At 38.6% G+C, this 19576-nt stretch overlaps 1 protein-coding gene across 3 annotated transcripts in view; it reads right to left on the bottom strand.

The window, feature by feature from the left end:
* Nucleotides 1-974: 974 nt before the first annotated feature.
* Nucleotides 975-19576, bottom strand: part of scml2 (Scm polycomb group protein like 2) — a 113825-nt gene continuing 95223 nt past the window's right edge. For 2 of the 3 annotated variants that reach the window (XM_043700485.1, XM_043700487.1), the window contains 5 exons: nt 19336-19518; nt 13414-13539; nt 9719-9997; nt 2534-2697; nt 975-2425 (listed from right to left, as the gene is read on the bottom strand). In XM_043700485.1, coding sequence (XP_043556420.1) covers nt 2300-2425; nt 2534-2697; nt 9719-9997; nt 13414-13539; nt 19336-19518 — 878 coding nt within the window. In that variant the 3' untranslated portion in view covers nt 975-2299. The remainder of the gene's footprint in view (nt 2426-2533; nt 2698-9718; nt 9998-13413; nt 13540-19335; nt 19519-19576) is intronic. The other variant, XM_043700486.1, reaches the window with a different exon arrangement.

Raw genomic sequence — 19576 nt, 5'->3', positions numbered from 1 at the left:
AATACTTCAGCTGGACTGAGAATCTTTACTGGGGAACTTCTACAGATTAAGGGTACAACTTTACTTCTGATCTCTTATGAGAAGCATCTGGTTTGGTTACCACTAATTGTGGTAAAAAGGCTAGGGCCCAAGTTTGACAGGCAAAATTGGTTGAGAAAGATTCACATTAATTGGATCAATTTCTTTTGTTTGAAAGTGGCTGAATGAAGTCCTAATTAAATACCCAGAAGTTTTCCAACAAGGTCTAAGGACTAACAAAGGAGCCAAGGCCATTTTGCATGTTGGCCAGAAAGCAATTCCATGATTCTGCAAGTCCTGCCCAATGCCATTTGCCTTATGGGGAAAAGTAGGTGCAGAAATCAGGAGGCTGGAAAGCAAAGGAATCATTAAACCAATTCAGTTTGCGAAATGGGCAGCACCAGTCATATCAATGGTGAAGCCCAATGGGTTGGTTCACCTTCATGGGGATTTTAAACAAACCGTAAACTGAGTTTTGCAGTTGGATCAATAATCAATTCCTAACATCCTGGCAGGGGGCTGTCCTTCACGCAGTTGGACATGTGCCATGAGCACTTGCAAATAAAGGATGACTTGGTGACGGGATACCGGCTTCTTTGGCGTTATTTGACCAACCATATCTAATTCTGCGCTGGTTAAGTATACTGATGTGTAGCTTCAATATATTGACACCTCATTTTAAAATATGCTTCATACTGTTCCTGGCATATTCCTTTACAGTATGTTCCATTGATGTAAGGTTGACAGTGCCAAGGAATGAATTATCTTCCAGGCCAAAAGGTTAGAGATTAAAACTGCATCTATTTCTGCAGCAGTTGATGCTGTGTTGTGCTTAAAAGATGTCTAGCTTCAGGCAGCTGAAACTGTCACATTCTTAATCTAATTCTGTCCTTAAATTGTCACATTCAGAATTGCACTCATGCTGCTTATCAGAGGTAGTAAAATTCAAGACTGAGAACAGACCAAATTCATTTATTTCTTACCAAGATGCTGTATTATGTACAGTGGCTTGACTATTGCTCATTATATTAGAGTTGCAATAGAAAAATGTGCAGTTAAAGTGGGACTGGATTATTCGTGAACACTGATGAAACAACGGTATTTAAATTATAACACAACTACACTCAAAAGTATTATACACGATTTTATATAACTACAATGTTTATTATCCATAATGCATAAAGCATTCTTCCACAAGTATGTCGTTACCTATGCAAATGTTTTCTTACTAAAAGGAATTCACCTTGTATAAAAAGGCAACCAGCAACAAAATAAAAATCTCTAGTTTCATAGACTACGTACTTATGTAAAATAGTCATTTCTTCCAATTAACACATTTATGAAATACATTCAAGCTGTTACTGGCTAGGAGATTTTACATTCGTGTCCCTGATTTTTTTTTCACAGGTACAGATAGTAACACAGCTTACTATCAGTATGTCAGGTCTCACAGTGTAAAAAACATGGCTGGCTGACTGCATATCATCAGTCAACAAATTACAAAAAAACTGAGTGTAAGAACATAGTATAAACATACAAATATTAAAGGCCTTTAAGATAATCTGCCAAAACATTGTGCTGGTTTAGTTTTCAATTACTGCATAACAGTGTAAACCATTGCCTGATCCCTTCAAGGGCGACAGTATTAGCCTGGTTGATCATATGACAAAAATCATACGTACAAGATTGTTTACTCCACTGGAGCATAAGAGGAGCCAGGTAAGAATAGTCACAGGGTTTGCTGAGGCAAGAATACCTGATCACTCAAAAATCCTTCTAGCAATCTAGAAGTTTTGCATAAACATTTTAGTACAGTAAAATCCTGACGCAGATATCCTTTGGATTCTAGCTATTTGGTACCAGGAGACTAAAAGCAGTTATGTATTAACAGAAACCTGCAAATGGAACATTGCATTCCTGCAATTTAACACCAGGAAGATAAAAATGAAAATTCTCTATCCTATGTCTAACTGCAGACTTAATTGTGTCGAGTTACAAAAGCATGTACAGAAACACCCTGAATGCATAATATTCAGCACTATTGCATCCTTGTTATATGAAACACAAAAATGACAAAACTGCCTTGGACACTGCAAAACAGACCCATTTCAAGTATTATATCGCAGGATGAAACTGTACATTTTCTTGGTTTAAAAGTCTTAAATAATATTACAACTGCTCCTCTTAAAAAAAAATCATGAAATTATTTCACATGAAGAGGAATTCAGTGGCTTTGAGGACCAACATTTCCATCAGGCTGATGAAAGGCAAAAAAGATATGCTAGTATTTTCCATGTTTCAGTCTCTCAATGTGATAACAAAGCTTCAAAGCTGGGCCCAACTTCAATCCCATATATTTCATTATCATGTCACTTCGTAGCAAGAGTAATGCCTTTCCATCAATTTCCTGCAACATACCATAATACACATTAAGGATTAAAACATATTTAGCAAACAGATTCTCAGGTCTAATACATGTTAAAAGGTTTTCCAAAGATCTTTGAAAAATACTTGCATGTTTTCTGAAGAGATCAGCATGTGGTGCTAAAGCCTGAGGATCTGCTTCCTTAACAAACTTCATGACTTCTTCAATGGACCAAGTGGAAGGATCTTTATTACTAGTTCTTGGCGATTCACGTTCTGTCGAATGAAGGTCTGGTCCAGTTGTAGAACTTGCAGCTACATTACAAAAATAAATGAACATAAGTGCAGGTATTAATTTCTACTATGAACATTCAATTCAGTTTTCTACATCTGTTTAAAAACTCATCTAAGTGGATGATTTTTTTGACTCTTTATGATAACAAAAATAAAATTTAACTCTAATTTCTAGAAGTATTAATTTTGTTTTTGATGTGCTCAATGCTAGCTATTTTCTGATTTTTGGTTCAGCCAGCACTTTAAAATGAAATATGATTGCATAACAAGTATCATAGCATTCAACTACGCTACTAAAATGTCATTTCAGAAATATGCTAATATTCTAATAGGTTGAATTGGTGAAATGAAAATTTGAAAGTACGACAAACATCAGTACAGAGCCTATAGGGAAACCACAAAATAATGGATGCATCATCTCATGCTCCTTTTAAAAAAACCCTCAAAATTTAAAGGACAGGCACATCACAATTTTACAACATAATCTGCTATTATCACAGCAAAATCACACATCATGCCAAATTTTGGATGGCTGCTAGATTAAAACTGGTAATATTGAACTAAAAAAATATTTGTAAACACAACCAACATTTTTGAGAACATTCCATCTCCAATGTTCTCTAGATCTGGGAGAAGTGCCAGAAGATTAGTGCTGCAAATGTGACATCTTTTAAGAAAAGTTGCAAGGTCATTCATAATAACTACAGGTTAGTCAGTTTAACATCAATAGAGGGTAAGATTTTAGAAATAATCAGGAACTAAAAATCAACAGGTGTTTGAAGATGTGGCTTTAAGAAAGGAGAGTTAGCAAAAACTTATAAAAGGTAGATTAAACTTGACTATTTTAACAAGTTTTTTGATGCACTAACAGGAAAGGTTAAAGAGGAGAATATAAATATTGTTTAGATGAATTTTAAGAAAATTAGTGCCATTCCAGCCACATCCAGCTACATTCAATGACCTTGGACATTTACATCAAAGTCCCTCAGCCACTGCAGCACCTTTAGAATTCAAACATTTATTTTTATTCAAAGTAAAATACGTGGATGCCAGGACATTGACATAAAAACAAAAATTGGAGATACTCAGCAGGTCCAGCAGCATCTGTGGAGAAAGAAATGGCTAACTTTTCAAGTTCAACATGACTCTTGTTTGGTACCCTTTATGTTATTATTTTCATACTCTTCCCATCATGCTGCTTCATTTGAAGAGTTAAAACTCACAACACCAGGTTATCAAGAAACAGCACTTCGATAGCTAGTGCCTTCAAATAAACCTGTTGGACTCTAACCTGGTGCTGTGTAATTTTTTAACTTTGTCCACCCCAGTCCAACACTGGCACCTCCAAATCATTTTAACGAAGCATTGAACTCTTTTGGCTAATTGATTGTGCATTTCAATATAATCGAGTATAATTACAGAATTACTACAGTATGGAGGCCGGTTATTTGGCCCATAGAGTTCACACCGATTCTCCAAAGAGCTTTCCACACTGATCCAACATGTAACTCCACATTTATTCTGGCTAATCCACCTAGATGACATATCACTGAAAACTATGGGCAATTTCAGCATGGCTAATTCACCTAGCCTGCACATCTTTGGACTGTGGGAGGAAACCGGTGCACTAGATGTTTATAAATGTTAAGTTATACGTTTTGGTGTGAAAACAGAAAGGCAGAGTAGTATTTGGCAGTGCATGATAAATCCCCAGGCGCAGCAGAGTTGTATCCTTGGCTACTGTGGGAGACATGGGGGTGGTGGGAAACTACAAAAGGCCCTGATCCAAATTTTTAAATTGTCTCTGGCCACAAAGGAGATGTCAGAGGACTGGAGGACAGTTAATGTGGTTACACTTTACAAGAGATAGACCAGTGAGTCTAACATCAACGGTGGATTGATGCCGCTCCCCCACCACCCAATGCCTGGAGGAAGAATGCCTCAATCTTCCGCCTTGGAACACTTTAACCCCAGGGCATCAATGTGGACTTCACCAGTTTCCTCATTTCCCCTTCCCCCATCTCACTCCAGTTCCAAACTTCCAGCTCAGCACTGTCTCTATGACTTGTCCTACCTGCCTATCTTCCTTTCCACCTATCCACTCCACCCTCCTCTCTGACCTATCACCTTCATCCCCACCCCATTTATCTATTGTACTATGCTACTTTCTCTCCACCCCCACCCTCCTCTCATTTAGCTCTCCATCCTGCAGGCACTCTGCCTCTAATTCCTGATGAAGGGCTTTTGCCCAAAACTTCGATTTTCCTGCTCCTCAGATGCTGCCTGAACTGCTGTGCTTTTCCAGCACCACTCTAATCCAGAATCTGGTTTCCAGCATCTGCAGTCCCTGTTTTTACATAACATCAATGGTGACTAAACTATTGGAGAAAATGGCTAAGGAGGAAATTAATCTCCATTTAGAGAGGCAAAGTTTGTTTAGGAATAGACAGGATGGCTTTCAGAGAGAGATCATGCTGAACAAATTTGGTGGAGACGAGATTATAGCAGCTGATGTAGTTTGTAAGGACTGTAACAAGGTTCCACGTGGGAAACTGATAAAGAAAGTAAAAGCTCATCACTTCCAGCACAACTTGGCAAGATGGATCCAAAACAGGCTTTGTGACAGGAAACAAGAGGGTGGTAGTACAACATTGTTTGCTAGACTGGAGCCTGGTGTGTAGAGGTATTCACAGGGATTAGTGGTCTGTCCATTATTGTTGTGATATTCATAAATTATGTAGATGAGAATGCCCACAAAGATAAGTAGTTTTGGTTGGCATAAAAATTGGCCAGGTGGTTGACAGTGAGGAAGGCATAAATGGATTGGTTAGATAGGCAGATCAGTGGCAGACAGAATTTATAAGTGAGAGGTAATGTACTTTGGATGAGGGAACAAGTCCAGGGAATACTCCATGAATGCCAGGACATTAGGAAGCTCAGAAGAACAAAAGGAACTTGGGGTGCTTGTATACAAATTCCTAAAGGTAGTAGGACAGTTTGATAGGGTAGTTAAGATGACATATGTGATCTTTGCCTTTGTCAGTCATGGCATAGATTATAACAGCAGGGGGGGTCACGTTGGAATGGTGCAGAACTTCGGTTAGGCCACAACTGGAGCAGTGTGCAGTTTTAGTCCCCACACTATAAGGAGGATGTGATTGTACTGGAGGGGATGCAGAAGAAATTCACAAGGATATTGTCTGGGATGGAACATTTCAGCTATGGAGAGAGGTCGATTTATCTGAAGTTGCTTTCTTTGCAACAGAGATTTGAGGGGAGACTCGGTAGAGGTGCTCAAGGAGCATATTTGTAAGGTGAGAGGAGGATGTTTTGAGGAGGACATGAGGGCCAACATTTCTTTTAACAACACACAGAATGGTTCGGTGTGGAATGAACCACCAGAGGAAGAGGTGGACGCAGGTACAGGAACGACGTTTAAAAGACATATAGGTAAGTACATGGAATAGGGAAGGTTTGGAGAGATATAGACCAAATGCAAGCAAGTGGGACTAGTTTAGTTTGGGAACATGTTCACTGTCGAATAGTTGGTGCAAAGGGTCTTTTTCCATGCTGTTTAATTCGAAAACTGGTCAATGACTATTTTTGAGACTGGACATATGGAAAATAAAAAGCATGAAAGTATGGGAAGGATTAAAGCATGAAGACCACTGGCGATTTGTTGCAAGGGGTCTATGGAAGGCAAGATGGGATAAGAATAGTGGAATGCTCTTACACCAATTAGCAGAGTAAAATTAAGGCTGAAAGGTCACTATGGCGAGATGAGATAACAGAGAGACTACCTTTACTAACTGTTAAGTGTCATTATGATAAGATTGGGACCATAAATATTTGGGACAGGACATTAAATATCTAATTAATAGTTAGTACAGTCAGCTTGAGACAGTAGACTATTGTAATAGATGGAATAGTTAAATATTTAATCACGAAGATCACTGTAGCAGAGGTGATAATAAATATCTAATCATGACATTAGGAAAATATTAAGTAGGGTCTGGAACGAAAGACCATTGTTGCAAAAGTTAGCACTAAATATCAAACCATGACATTAGAATAACATTAAGTAGAATGTACAACTAAAGAGATAACGGGAACTAACATCACTGGTTTATTGTGTAGCGAGACTGGAGTACTTTGATTAATATAGTTGGACATGCTGATAAGCTAACAGAGACATAATTTAAAAAAATATAAAAAAACCACGGACCCTGAGGTTCGTGGGCATTCGAGAATCTGCTTTCTCAGTGTCACAGTGTTTTGTTTTGCAAATAAAAGACCTACTTCTTGAAGAACTCTCTGCGGTAGAAAGTCATGTTCTCAACATATGAATTAATATTTATAAATTACTTGTTTGGAATGCAGGGTAAATCTTAAAAATTTGCCAAAGACAGCACAATTGGAGGTTTGGCGAAGAGTGTCATGAGACCAATCAATTGCAACAGGAACTATAGATAAGCTAACAAAATTGGTAGACAAATGAAAAATGTAATTTTACAGATCAACTTTGTGACATGTATATTTTACACACTCTGCTCTGTTTCCAAAGAGTCAGAGATATACAGCACAGAAACAGTCCATGCTGACCAGGTATCTGATATAAATAGAGTTCCATTTGCCAGCATTTGGGTTATATCCCTTTAAATCCTTCCTGTTCATATACCCATCCAGATGCCTTTTAAATGCTGTATTTAGATCAGCCTCCATTACCTCCACTGGCAGCACATTCCATACACACACCAACCAGGATGAAAAGTTTGCCCCTTAGGTCCCTTTTATATCTTGCCCTCTCACCTTAAACCTATGCCCACTAATTTTGGACTCCCTCACTCCAAGGAAAAGACTTTGCCTACTTATCCTATCCATGCCACTTATGATTTTATAAACCCTTATAAGGTCGCCTCTCAGCTTCTAACGCTCCAGGGAAAATAGTCATAGCCTTTTCAGCCTCTCCCTATAGCTCAAACCTTCCAACTCTGGTAACATTCTTGTAAATCTTTTCTGAACCCTTTCAAGCTTCATAACATCTTTCCGATAGGAAGGGGACCAGAAATGCACGCAGTACTCCAAAAGTGGCCTAACCAATGTCCTGGACAGCCGCAACATGACCTCCCAACTCCTTTATTCAATGCACTGACCAATAATGGCAAGCGTACCAAATGCCTTCTTCACTATCCTATTTACCTGCGACTCCACTTTCTCGGAACTATAAACCTGCACTCCAAGGTCTCTGTTCAGCTGTACTACTGATGTGCCAGAAACAAACAAAATTGCAAAACATACCTCAACATTTTAAAAACGGTTCTCAATTTTTAAAATTCCTGAGGGGTAAATTTCAAACTGCCTGGCCATCTGTTTTATTTCAAGAACATAAAGCAAAAATAACTTAAGAATATTCCAGATGATTATACCGTAATATTATATACTGCAGAATATTATTCATCTTCAAATCAATTCTTTCCCAACTAGACTTGCATATCTTTTGGCTTTTGCTACCTTATGTAAGTGATTAAGGGATATAGTCAATGTGTCATGTGTAACAATGTCAGCTAACTATTCTTGATGCAGTGTATGAACTGCACTCATTCATGATGTTAACAGTTGAATGCTTTATATTGTACAATATATGTAGATAAGTTAAGTTAAGCACAGATTTTTATCTTTCTCTTCTCTCCCAACACAACTGATAAACCCTTTGAATCAATTAGGATAGAGAACATGACCAAAAAGGTTGGAATATTGCATGCAATTCTGGTTACCTTCCTATCGGAAGGATGTAGTGAAACTTAAAAGGGTTCAGAAAAGATTTAAGAGGATGTTGCCAGGGTTGGAGGATTTGAGCTATAGGGAGAAGCTGAATAGGCTGGGGCTGAGTTCCATAGAGCTTGATGGTGACTTGATAGATGTTTATAAAATCATGAGGGGCATGGATAGGATAAATAGACAAAATCTTTTCCCTGAGGTGGGGGAAGTTCAGACCTAGAGGGCATAGGTTTAGGGTTAGAGAGCAAGATATAAAAGAGACATAAGGGGCAACTTTTTCATGCAGAGGGTTGTATGTGTACGGAATGTGCTGCCAGAGGAAGTAGTGAGGCTGTTATAATTGCAGCATTTAAATGACATCTGGATGGGTATATGAATGGGAAGGGTTCAAAAGGATATGGGCAGGGTGCTGGCAAATGGGACTGGATTAGGTTAGGATATCTGGTCAGCATGGACATTTGGACCGCAGGTTGTGTTTCGGTGCTGCACATCTCTACGTCTATCATTTTCTTCATACAGAAAGTGTTTTCTGCAATTACAATGACCAGTTTTTTCAAGCCTCCTCTACAAATAACTCATGACTTGGGTTTGTTTTTATGCCACATCTGTGAAACGAGCAGCTTTGTGAGAATTGACAGATGAGGTTTTGCAATTTAAATGAGTGCTTTTCATGTGTCTTCTTGAACGCAAGCAGGACCCTAGAGTTTTCATTTAAAGACCTGGCTTAGCCTTTAATTCCCATTACAAATGCCTGAATATCAGTTGCTGTAGGAGACTGACAAAATCAGCTGTATTTTTACGTATAAGTGCAATGTACATTTAGGCAATTGTGACAACTTGTAGCTTCAGGTCATCTATTCAAGTTTAGAGTTCATTTTCTTCTCTATTACGAATTTTCTCCCTAATGTGCAGCCCTTTTACAACTCCATCTAATAACTGTTAAAAAATTGATTTTTGTAAAACAGTTCAACTTGTGCTGCGGACACACAGTTCCACTACCTTACATCATTTTGTTTATTTAATTTCTCTTATACTGCAGAAAAACCTGGAATATTTTACCTTATAATTTAGGAATAAATTGAAATAAATAATACATAAAATGTAGTTACTGAAATTGCAAAACAGACACTTCCTATTTGATCCCAGCAGATCTTATTTACCTTTCTTTTGTGCACTGATTAATTTCTATTTCACCAAGATTATCCTGACACAAAAAGCATCAATACTGTTATAAAAAGGCATACTGCAGGACCAAATGACTTACCTTCTATTCTCCTTTGCATGCGGGTTCTGTTAACATCATAGTAACTATTATTTGCTGCTGAATTTGAAGTCTGTCTTCTCAAAGTGGGTGCAGAATTTGAGGTACAGCCTGATGATACGACAGAACTTCTGAAAACAAATTTATTTCCTGAGTTACGATATTCACTAGAATTCCGCTGATGGGGACTAGGTGGTTTTACAGAATTTAGGGCAGAGTCCAGGGACTCTGAATATTTGTGCTCCTTCGGTGTAGCGTTCTCTTCTGCAGGCAATGCTTCTGCTGAAGGCAAAATTAAGAATGATTATTCAATTAAAAAACATTTGAATTAGAACTTTGTTCCATTAAATCATTATTTCTCATAAGGCAAATGCTACGTATATAAATCTGTGCCTAATTTTTGATTCTATTTTTCGCAGAATGTGGGATTAGCCCTTTTGCTGATTCTTCAAAAAAATGAAGATCATTCAACTACATAGCAGTTTTCAAATGACTTACTTTCACATTATCCCACTTCATATAATGTGCGTGGGAGAGTTGGATGTGAAGGAAGAGAGGGGAGAAGGTGTGCTATTGCTGACCATCGTTCCTCCTGAATTTTTACAATAATTGGGTTTTGACGGCAAGGAATGCACTTCTTGCCCATACCGGACTGTTCCCAAGGAGATGGTTGTCCGTTACCGTTTAAATTGCTGCAGTCCGTGATGCAAATATACTTATGGTATTGTTACTGAGGGAAATCCAGGACATTGATGCTGGTAGACTGAAGGACTGATAATATAATTCCTAATTAGTGCAGTGCATGACATAAAAAGGAACTTGCAGGGTGATGTATTTCCATATGATAACTGGCCTTATTCTTCTGGTTGTGGATGCCATGGATTTAGAAAGTAGAGTCCAAGGAGGCTTGGTGAGTTGGTGGTGCCTCTTGTGTATGGTACATACTTCTGTTATCTTCTGCACAGGTGATTGGGGTATTGAATGCTCAAGTTGGTGACTGCATGCTACTTTGGCTCAGATGGTGCTGAGTTTGACTTTTATTGTTGAAACTTTATTGCTGGAACAGCACAGCAGGTCAGGCAGCATCCAGGGAACAGGAGATTCGACGTTTCGGGCACAGGCCCTTCTTCAGGATTGGAACTGCACTCATAACAAATCATGAGAGAGAGAAAACCATACAGCTCCTTAAGCATGATCATCATTTGGTACTACTTTTTGGTCCACTGCATACACCATCAATTCCAACAGATTATCTAACAGAGAAAATGGCTGCTCACTCATGAAGAAAACTGCCAAAAAGCTCTCCTGTTTCTATTTCAAGAGAAAAACAATTGAGTCAAACTCTATCGCCTAAGTACGGGTGCAGAGTGAGGGATTCCCAGATATCACAAACTTATCCCTGCCACCTCTTGTTGATTGGCACAGGGTTGGTGTTGCATGTGGAGGAAGGTCATCCTCTGGGGAGATGCCTTATGCAGGACATTTTTTAACACGGGAATGTTACTGCACAATAGCAAACACATTGTCCTTGACAGAAGCTGGACCAAGTTCCAGTGGCAAGGAAACCTTGAGTTGGAATCTCCTCACTATTGCAGCCTTTAATCACCATCGCAGTCACTGATACCACATGAATATTTACAACTGGATCACCGCCATTGAGGCCTTGTCTCATTCCTTCCTTCTAGCTTATAATGGGTGGCATTGCCAGGTGTTCTGAAGAAGGGTCACTGAAATTGAAATGTTAACTCTGCTTTTCTCCACAAATGCTGCCAGACCTGCTGAATTTTTCCCAAGTTTCTCTATTTGTATTTCTGATTTCCAGCACCTGCAGTGTTTGGGTTTTATTTTGTACCATCCAAAATGCTATTAGTTTGTAAACAATCGCGTGGTAAACTGCTATTTTCTTATCAGATGAAAAAGACGTGAAGTGAATAATAGCTGATCGTTGCTACCTGAAAGAAATGTGTTTTACAATGCCATTGGGAAGAGGACAGTGGAAGTCATTTGAGAGCAGTTTGCAGATTGCCCTACAAATCGACAAACATCACACACAAACAACTGTTATGGCTAACAGAAAGAAAATGGCTAAAATGTGGCATGTAGTTGTGTCATCCTTTTCAACTGTTAACCAGAAGTACAAACGTCTTTTTAAATGTCATCAGTTTTTATGGAGATCATGACAGTTGGATTTTTCACTGTCACGCTTAAAAAAGGTAATATAGCAGGAAGAGTCAATTTGGGCTCCATGCATCAGAATAAAATTTATTTCTTTTGACATAATTTCCTACAAATTTCACTCCATTTTTTTCTTCAGACTAGGTACTATTGAACATGTAAAGTAATATCTTTTCCTGAAAATAAATAGTCTAACATATATCAATAATTCTAATAAAGTGCAGCTTGTGCCCAAAAAACCTTTTCAAACACCGGTTGCAAACAGTAAGTCTCAGTTGTATTTTCAGTTCTTTTCAGAGTTTCGGCACACTGAATAAATACTCATCAGATCAAATGATCAAAACAGATTTGTGCATAGACATACAAACATGAAAGAGGAGCATTTCAGATTCAGCTTTCACAGTCAAGAATCCAAAGATGTGCAGGCTAGGTGGACTGGCCATGCTAAATTGCCTGCAGTGTCCAGAAATGTGAAAGCGAGGTGGATTTGCCATGGGAAAATGCAGAGTTACAGGGATTAGGTAGGGACGGTGGGTCTGGCTGGAATGCTCTTTAGAGGGCTAGTATGGAGTTGATGGACAAAACGGCCTGCTTCCCTATTGTAAGTATTCTTTGATTTTTAGTCTGATTTCTAATCTTGTGTTTGGAATGCCAATTCAAGGCTAAAAGAACAAATGTTTAGAGATGGTCGGATAAGTGAAACTTCTGTCAAACTTGAAATGACTAAATTGGACAAACGCAAATTACACATGAAAACAAAGAATATTTTTCAACTATATTCTACTCTAACTTAAGCCATCAGTTTTCTGGTTCATCAACCAAAACAGCTACTTATAAAGAGAGAAAATAACAGGAGTAGGCTATGTCGCCCATCAAGTTGCTTTAACCTTCAACGTAATGACAGGTGATCTTCTATTTCAAGGCAATATTTCCTCTCTCTGCCCATACACTTTGGCAACTTTATGCGGTTTCATTTTAAAATATATTTAGGGATTTGTCATCCACAGTCTACGGGTTCAATACTCTCGTGTGAAGGACGTCTCTCATCTTAATACCCCATATCCTGAGACCATGAAACATCACACAATTACAATTCAATTAAATAATATGCACAACAGATTACGACAGGCAATGAGATTAGTGGAGTTATACACCGATTTTAGCTATTCTTCTCTCTGTCCCAATCTTGGTCCAATATTTATAAATAGCTTCATAATCACAGAAAACAATGATGCACATCATTGCCAGTGTCACTGATTAGATAAAATCACTAAGTTCCATGACTCATATTACTCTATTCAATTTCTCTTAAAACTCATGTATAATTCCACAAGTGAACAAGCCTTGTTACCATGTTTAGAAGAAACACAGTACAGAAAAAAATTTAAATATTCATGATTTACTCAAGGTAAATACACTTTGCAAGCTTACTCTGACATTGTCTTTTTTGAACAACATAGAATTTCTTCCTAAATATTCAAAGGATCAAATAATGGATCACCTTTAATAAAGGTCTAAAGTACCTTCTGAAGGATGAGACTCTGTTCTTGCAAGTTTTGGAGAGAGGGGTGCACTGTATGGTGGAGATTCTTGAGGAAACCGTTTTAATCCCCTGGTTAGCGTGGCTGGATCTAATGTTTCTTCTTTGGCTAAAAAAGGTTGCATTGGTTGTCACAAGTACATTGCAGCAGTAAAATCATAACATTTAAACATTAAACTAAAATCTTAGCCATTCACCGGCTAACTAACAATTTGATAAATTATCTATTTTTGCTTCAGAATGATTGACTACATTTTTGAAAACAAACAAACAAATCATTCTACTGAATGCATGTATGCTTTCTTTATAATATTATCAATACCACCTTATAAACAAATACAGAATGTTAGAACATAAATTCTATGCATACTTTTCAGACTTGCCTCAAAGTTAGAAACATTAGAAAGCTGGATATATGGAAAATCAGATGGAGGTGGGTATGGCACTCTATTCCCAATTATTGTGTTTTCAATATGCATTTGTCAAATTTACTCTCAAATCTGAGCTGATTCAGATACAAAAAAACTGTGTGACTGTGAAAGTATTTTTCGCCTGTTCAATAGATGGTTGAACGTACAGGAAATACTCTTGCTTCAGACTGCTCTTTCAAGGTAAACTTGGGAAAAATTAGGCTTATACACCAAAAGTACCGTTCACACTTAGTTTCCACAAAAATAAACAGAATTTCTCTGTAATACATGCAATACCACATCAGTGACTGAGGAAAGTTGGAAGTGGCAGACCTTTCTGGTAGCGCACTGTTTTTTTGACATTACAAACACATATTTCCACACTGTATTAAAGTTCCACATTGACAGTTTTGCAAACTTGAACTATAACCCATTTAATAATGATATTCGTAATGAGAAAAGATTCAACTTCCTAACTGATTCTTCCTTACTTCACAAATCTGAAGGTAAGGTGTATTTTGGGAATGTACCACGGCCATCCACTAATAAATGATATTAGTGGATGTGCAGGTAAAACTTTGATGGATGTGGAAAGTTCCTTTGGGGCCTTGAATAGAGGTGAGGGAGGAGGTGTGGGCGCAGGTTTTACAGTTCCTGCGGTGGCAGGGGAAAGTGCCAGGATGGCCCGAAACGTCGATTTTGCCCGTCCTCGGATGGTGCCTGAACTGCTGTGCTGTTCCAGCACCACTGATCCAGAATCTGGTTTCCAGCATCTGCAGTCATTGTTTTTACCTCGTTGATTTTAACCCTACTGCGAATCCTCTTGCAAGGATGCCTGCCTTGAAGAAGTTTTCCTCCTCTCTCTACTCTATGCCACTCTCTCCCACCCCCCCCCTCCTCTAGCTTATCTCTCCATGCTTCAGTCTCTCTGCCTTTATTCCTGATGAAGGGCTTTTGCCCGAAACGTCGATTTTGCCTGTCCTCGGATGCTGCCTGAATTGCTGTGCTCTTCCAGCACCACTGATCCAGAATCTAGTTTCCAGCATCTGCAGTCATTGTTTTTACCTTATTCATCCATACCTCCTACTGTTCCCAGACAAGACCAATCAGAAGTCCCTAGTAGAGTCACCAAGATTTTAAAACCTACTCACGTTTTGGATGTAGGTTTGCTCACTGAGCTGGAAGGTTCGTTTTCAGATGTTTCATCACCATACTAATTAACATCAATGAGCCTTCGGATGAAGCACTGGTGGCATGGCCCGCTTTCTATTTATGTGTTCAGGGTCCCTTGGTTGGTGACATCATTTGCTGTTCTTTTTCTCAGAGGGTAGTAAATGGGATCCAAGTCAATGTGTTTGTTGATAGAGTTCCAATTGAAATGACCGCTTCTAGGAATTCTCGAGTGTTTCTCTGTTTGACTTGTCCAGGGATGGACGTGTTGTCCCAATCGAAGTGGTGACCTCCTATGTAAGTATACTAGCGAGAGTGGGTCATACCTTTTTGTGGCTAGTTGATGTTTGTGTATCTGGTGGCTAGTTTTCTGTCTTTTTGTCCAATGTAGTGTTTATTACAGTTCTTGCAAGTATTTTGTAAATGACATTAGTTTTGCTTGTCTCTATAGGGTCTTTCAAGTTCATTAGCTGCTATTTTAGTGCGTTGATAGGTTTGTGGGCTACCATGATGCCAAGAGGTCTGAGTAGTCAGAAAGACCCTATACCAACAAGAAGCAAAACTTGTCATTTACAAAATACCTTGCAGGAACTGTAATAAACACTACATTGGACAAACAGGCAGGAAACTAGCCACCAGGATACATGAACATCAACTAGCCACAAAATGACATGACTCTCTCTCACTAGTATCCTTACATACAGATGAGGAAGTACACCACTTCAACTGGGACAACACACCCATCGTAGGACAAGCCCAACAGAAACACATACAAGAATTCCTAGAAGCGTGGCATTCTAACCAGAATTCTGTCAACAAACACACTGACATGGATCCCATTTACCACCCCCCCCTCCCAAGAACAGGAAATGACATCACCACAGGAATTACCAACCCAAGGAAACTTAAACACATAAATAAAGCAGGCTATGCCACCAGCCCTTCATCCAGAGGCTCACTGATGTTACCTAGTATGGTGACAAAATGTCTGAAAATGAACCTTTCAGCTCAGCGAGCAAACCAACATCCAGAACCTCAACCTGAGTTACAAATCTTCTCAAAATTCGCTAACTAGTCACAGTTATTGCCCTCCAAGAAGGCAGCTATTTGGGCAAGATGCATGTTTAGATTCTTAAGTGGCCATTAATTAATCACAAAGACCTACCTGATGGCAGGTCAATAAAGTTTCCCATGGATATTCTCACCCAGAACATGACTGGTGAGAAGAAGGGGGTTAGCATTCCTGTAGGGCCAACTTGTCGAATCAGTTTTCTATGTTGGGAGGGGAAAATCATGCTCTGCCAACAAATTCCCTTGGACATTAAGACTCATTTAATCTTAAGGTAAGTATTGCTGAAAATTACACACGTTGCTGAAGCTTTTTGTTTAGTACTCAACAGGACAATTTGTGAGAACACCAGTTTAAGGGGCAGACCGAGACTTAAGCTGCACAAGAAAAGTGTATGGATTGGTTGACAAAATCATTAACTGATAGACATTACTTGGAAAATGCATTAACCAGTATTGACTGACAGTTAATTGCCATACTTTGTTCAAATTCAGAACCAGATAGGTTAACTGACTGGTCAGGGAATTACTCTGAGAAACTAACCACTGAGTGGCCATCATCTATCTGTTGGGTTTTTTCTCTCTGCACAGAACAGGTCACGGTATATTAATATCTGTAGCTTCAAGTACACACGTGCCACAATGACAACCAAACTGACAGTCTTAAATTGATTATCAGGGTACTCTTTTGCACATGCAGGATAATCTAGCAAATATTATCCAACTGCAAAATCACATTTAATGTTGGACACTTTAGTTAGGCACCCTATTTGTTTTAGACATAAAGAATGTGTACACATACTGCACCTGTTTGAACACATCAAACAAAGTCAGCTATTTGCTGTTCATTTTTCAGAGCAACGCTCTGACCAATCAGAAGCAGCATGCCTGATTTAAAACTTAAATAAGACCTGTCAATCAACATTAATGGGTATGTTTCTCAACACCTTGACAAATCATAAGCACAGAAGAGATGAGGAATAGGCTCTTCAAGCTTTCAAGCCTGTCCCACCATTCAATAGGTAATGGCTGATCTGCCCCAGGCCTCAAATCTTCCCTCATGCCATCTCTTCATAGTTGTCAAAGTCCCTGATATATTCAAAAATCTAACTCCTCTTTACAAGTTTTTGTGACTGAACCTTCACAATTATCTGGGGTAAGGAATTTCCAGACATTAATTACCGCCTGGGATAAGAAATATCCATTATACCTCAGTTTCCCCATACCCGTTTAGCTATTCGTGATTAGTCAACCGTTTCAGCTCAAAAATCAACCCAGTGAATGAATTTTGAAGTGCTTGAAATGTCAGCATATCTTTTTTAAAATTAGACTCAATCAGTATACAATACTCCAGGTGCAGCACCATTTACAGCATACACAGCTGTGACAAGAATTCCCTACTTTTAAAGGCAACGTTTCCTGATGTCAACGACTGCAGAAAACTAACACAGACACTTGTTGGGGAAACACATGGTTCCAAGCATTGAAGTAATAAGTAGACCACCAGCACAACCAAACCTGTGCACGTGTGATTCAAAGCAGCATAGAGCACATGAGTGTATGTGTCCACAAACATAGCCTTTTCTAAATTCCATTACCCCAACAGCAAGACCGACCAAAATTCCACTTCCCTTCTTAATTATTTGCTGCATGTGCACACTAGCTGTGCCTCAGCCAGATTCATCTGTGCTGCATTTTTTGGAGTCGCTCTCCATTTAAGTAATAATAAGCCTTTTCATAATTCCTACCAAAGTGCATGACCTCACACTGTGCTACATTTAACTCCATCTGCCAAGATTTTGCTCACTTATTCAACCTAACTTGCAGATTAGTTACGACTTCATCACAACATGCCATCTCACTAATTTCTGCATTTTCAGCTAACTTGAATACATTGAATTCTATCCTTGAGTCCAAAGTTTTGGCCAAAATATTTTTTTGCTGGGTGTCATGAAATAGCTGTTTAAATGTGGACAATGGCCTTCCCCTTGGTCAATCTTGCTAGTTACTTTAAACAACTTTCTTTCCACCTCTCTAATTGCCCTAAATTGACGACAGTAGTTTGAAACTCACGTTGCTTCTTCTCAATCCGAATTTAAAATCCTAACATGTTGCAATTGATCCTTAACTACAAGATTTCTTGGAAATCTATCTCATTAAACATTACTGGATCGGAAATCGACTGCTTCCAGATAGTTGTACCTGCTTTAACTGCACTAAGAAAAAACCCTAATATGCCCTCCACAAAGTCATCTGCCATGGTCTCCTTGTCCAACTGATTTGTCCAGTCAATCTGCAGATTAAAACGACCCATCACAATTTAGTGCCCTTTTCACATACCACCATTGCTTCTGGATTTACACCAGAGAGGGGCAAATCTTCAGGGGGCTATTGATTATTCCCACTTATGACTTCTTTCCCTTGCTATTATCCAAACTGATTTCACATCATGTTCTAATGCACCAATTTCACAACTCACCATATACTGATACCTTCCTTTAGTAAGAAAATTAGCCCAAGTGCCATTTCTTTTTTGCCTATTCTTCCAGAAGATAAAGTACTATTGAATATTGAGTTCCCACTATCGGTGACCCTACAACCACATTCATTTATTTATTTGTGTCACCAAATTATCTACCAGCATCCACTGGTCAACCAGTCAGCACTCGGCTCTTAAATGTTACAAATATCTTTCCTTGAATAGGTATTCCTGCAAACAGTCCTCAAGAGCAAAACTACTCAGAAGCCAGTTCATATCTTTATTTATACATTATTCAGCCAAAGAATCAACACCACTGCTTCAGGCAAGCAACTTATCCTGAGTGAGAGTCATTAAGTTGTAAAACATGTGCTTAACTTGACATTTCTCCCACTGAATTCAAACAATTGCAAACATCTGGCATTCCAAAACTCAATACCGTTGTGATTGCAGAGCTGAGATGAGGAGATAGAGATGTCAATGATGCAACAATGAGAAATCTGGATAGGGAAACTATGATGATATCGAGCACATAAAGTTAAGGTGAAGCAGGACAAAATTAGTCTTAATTACTTTTATCCTACCATCCTGCCAAAACTAAAATAAATAATAAAAAGGGGGTATGAATGTAAAATATTCACACTCAGACTTTCTTATTCCAGATTTAACTTCAGAATCAATATTTTCACTTTGGCTTTCCAGGCAAAAAAAATGCAGTTTTATTCTAAAATCATAATAATCGTTCTTTTTTTTTTAACAGAAATTGAGGTTCCTTTACCTGATTTCACTCTCTCATATTCTGTTGGACTGTGTGCATTACCTATATATGGGCTGAAAGGCTGGCTGCTAAAGAGGTTCTCGCACTGCAAACTGTAACAGAGCTTCTCCAGAAATCTCAATACAAATGAGACGCTATTTACAGATGGAAGCTTCACAGTGTGTTTCTCTCCATCAAACGTGGCTATAAGAGGATAAAGAAGAAAAGTGAAAAGCGCTCGTTGGACAAGTGGTAAAACACT

Source organism: Chiloscyllium plagiosum, chromosome 12, assembly GCF_004010195.1.
Source record: "Chiloscyllium plagiosum isolate BGI_BamShark_2017 chromosome 12, ASM401019v2, whole genome shotgun sequence".
NCBI lineage: Eukaryota > Metazoa > Chordata > Chondrichthyes > Orectolobiformes > Hemiscylliidae > Chiloscyllium > Chiloscyllium plagiosum.
The sequence above is the reverse complement of the archived record's forward strand: the minus strand, read 5'-3'. Positions and strand labels throughout refer to the sequence as shown.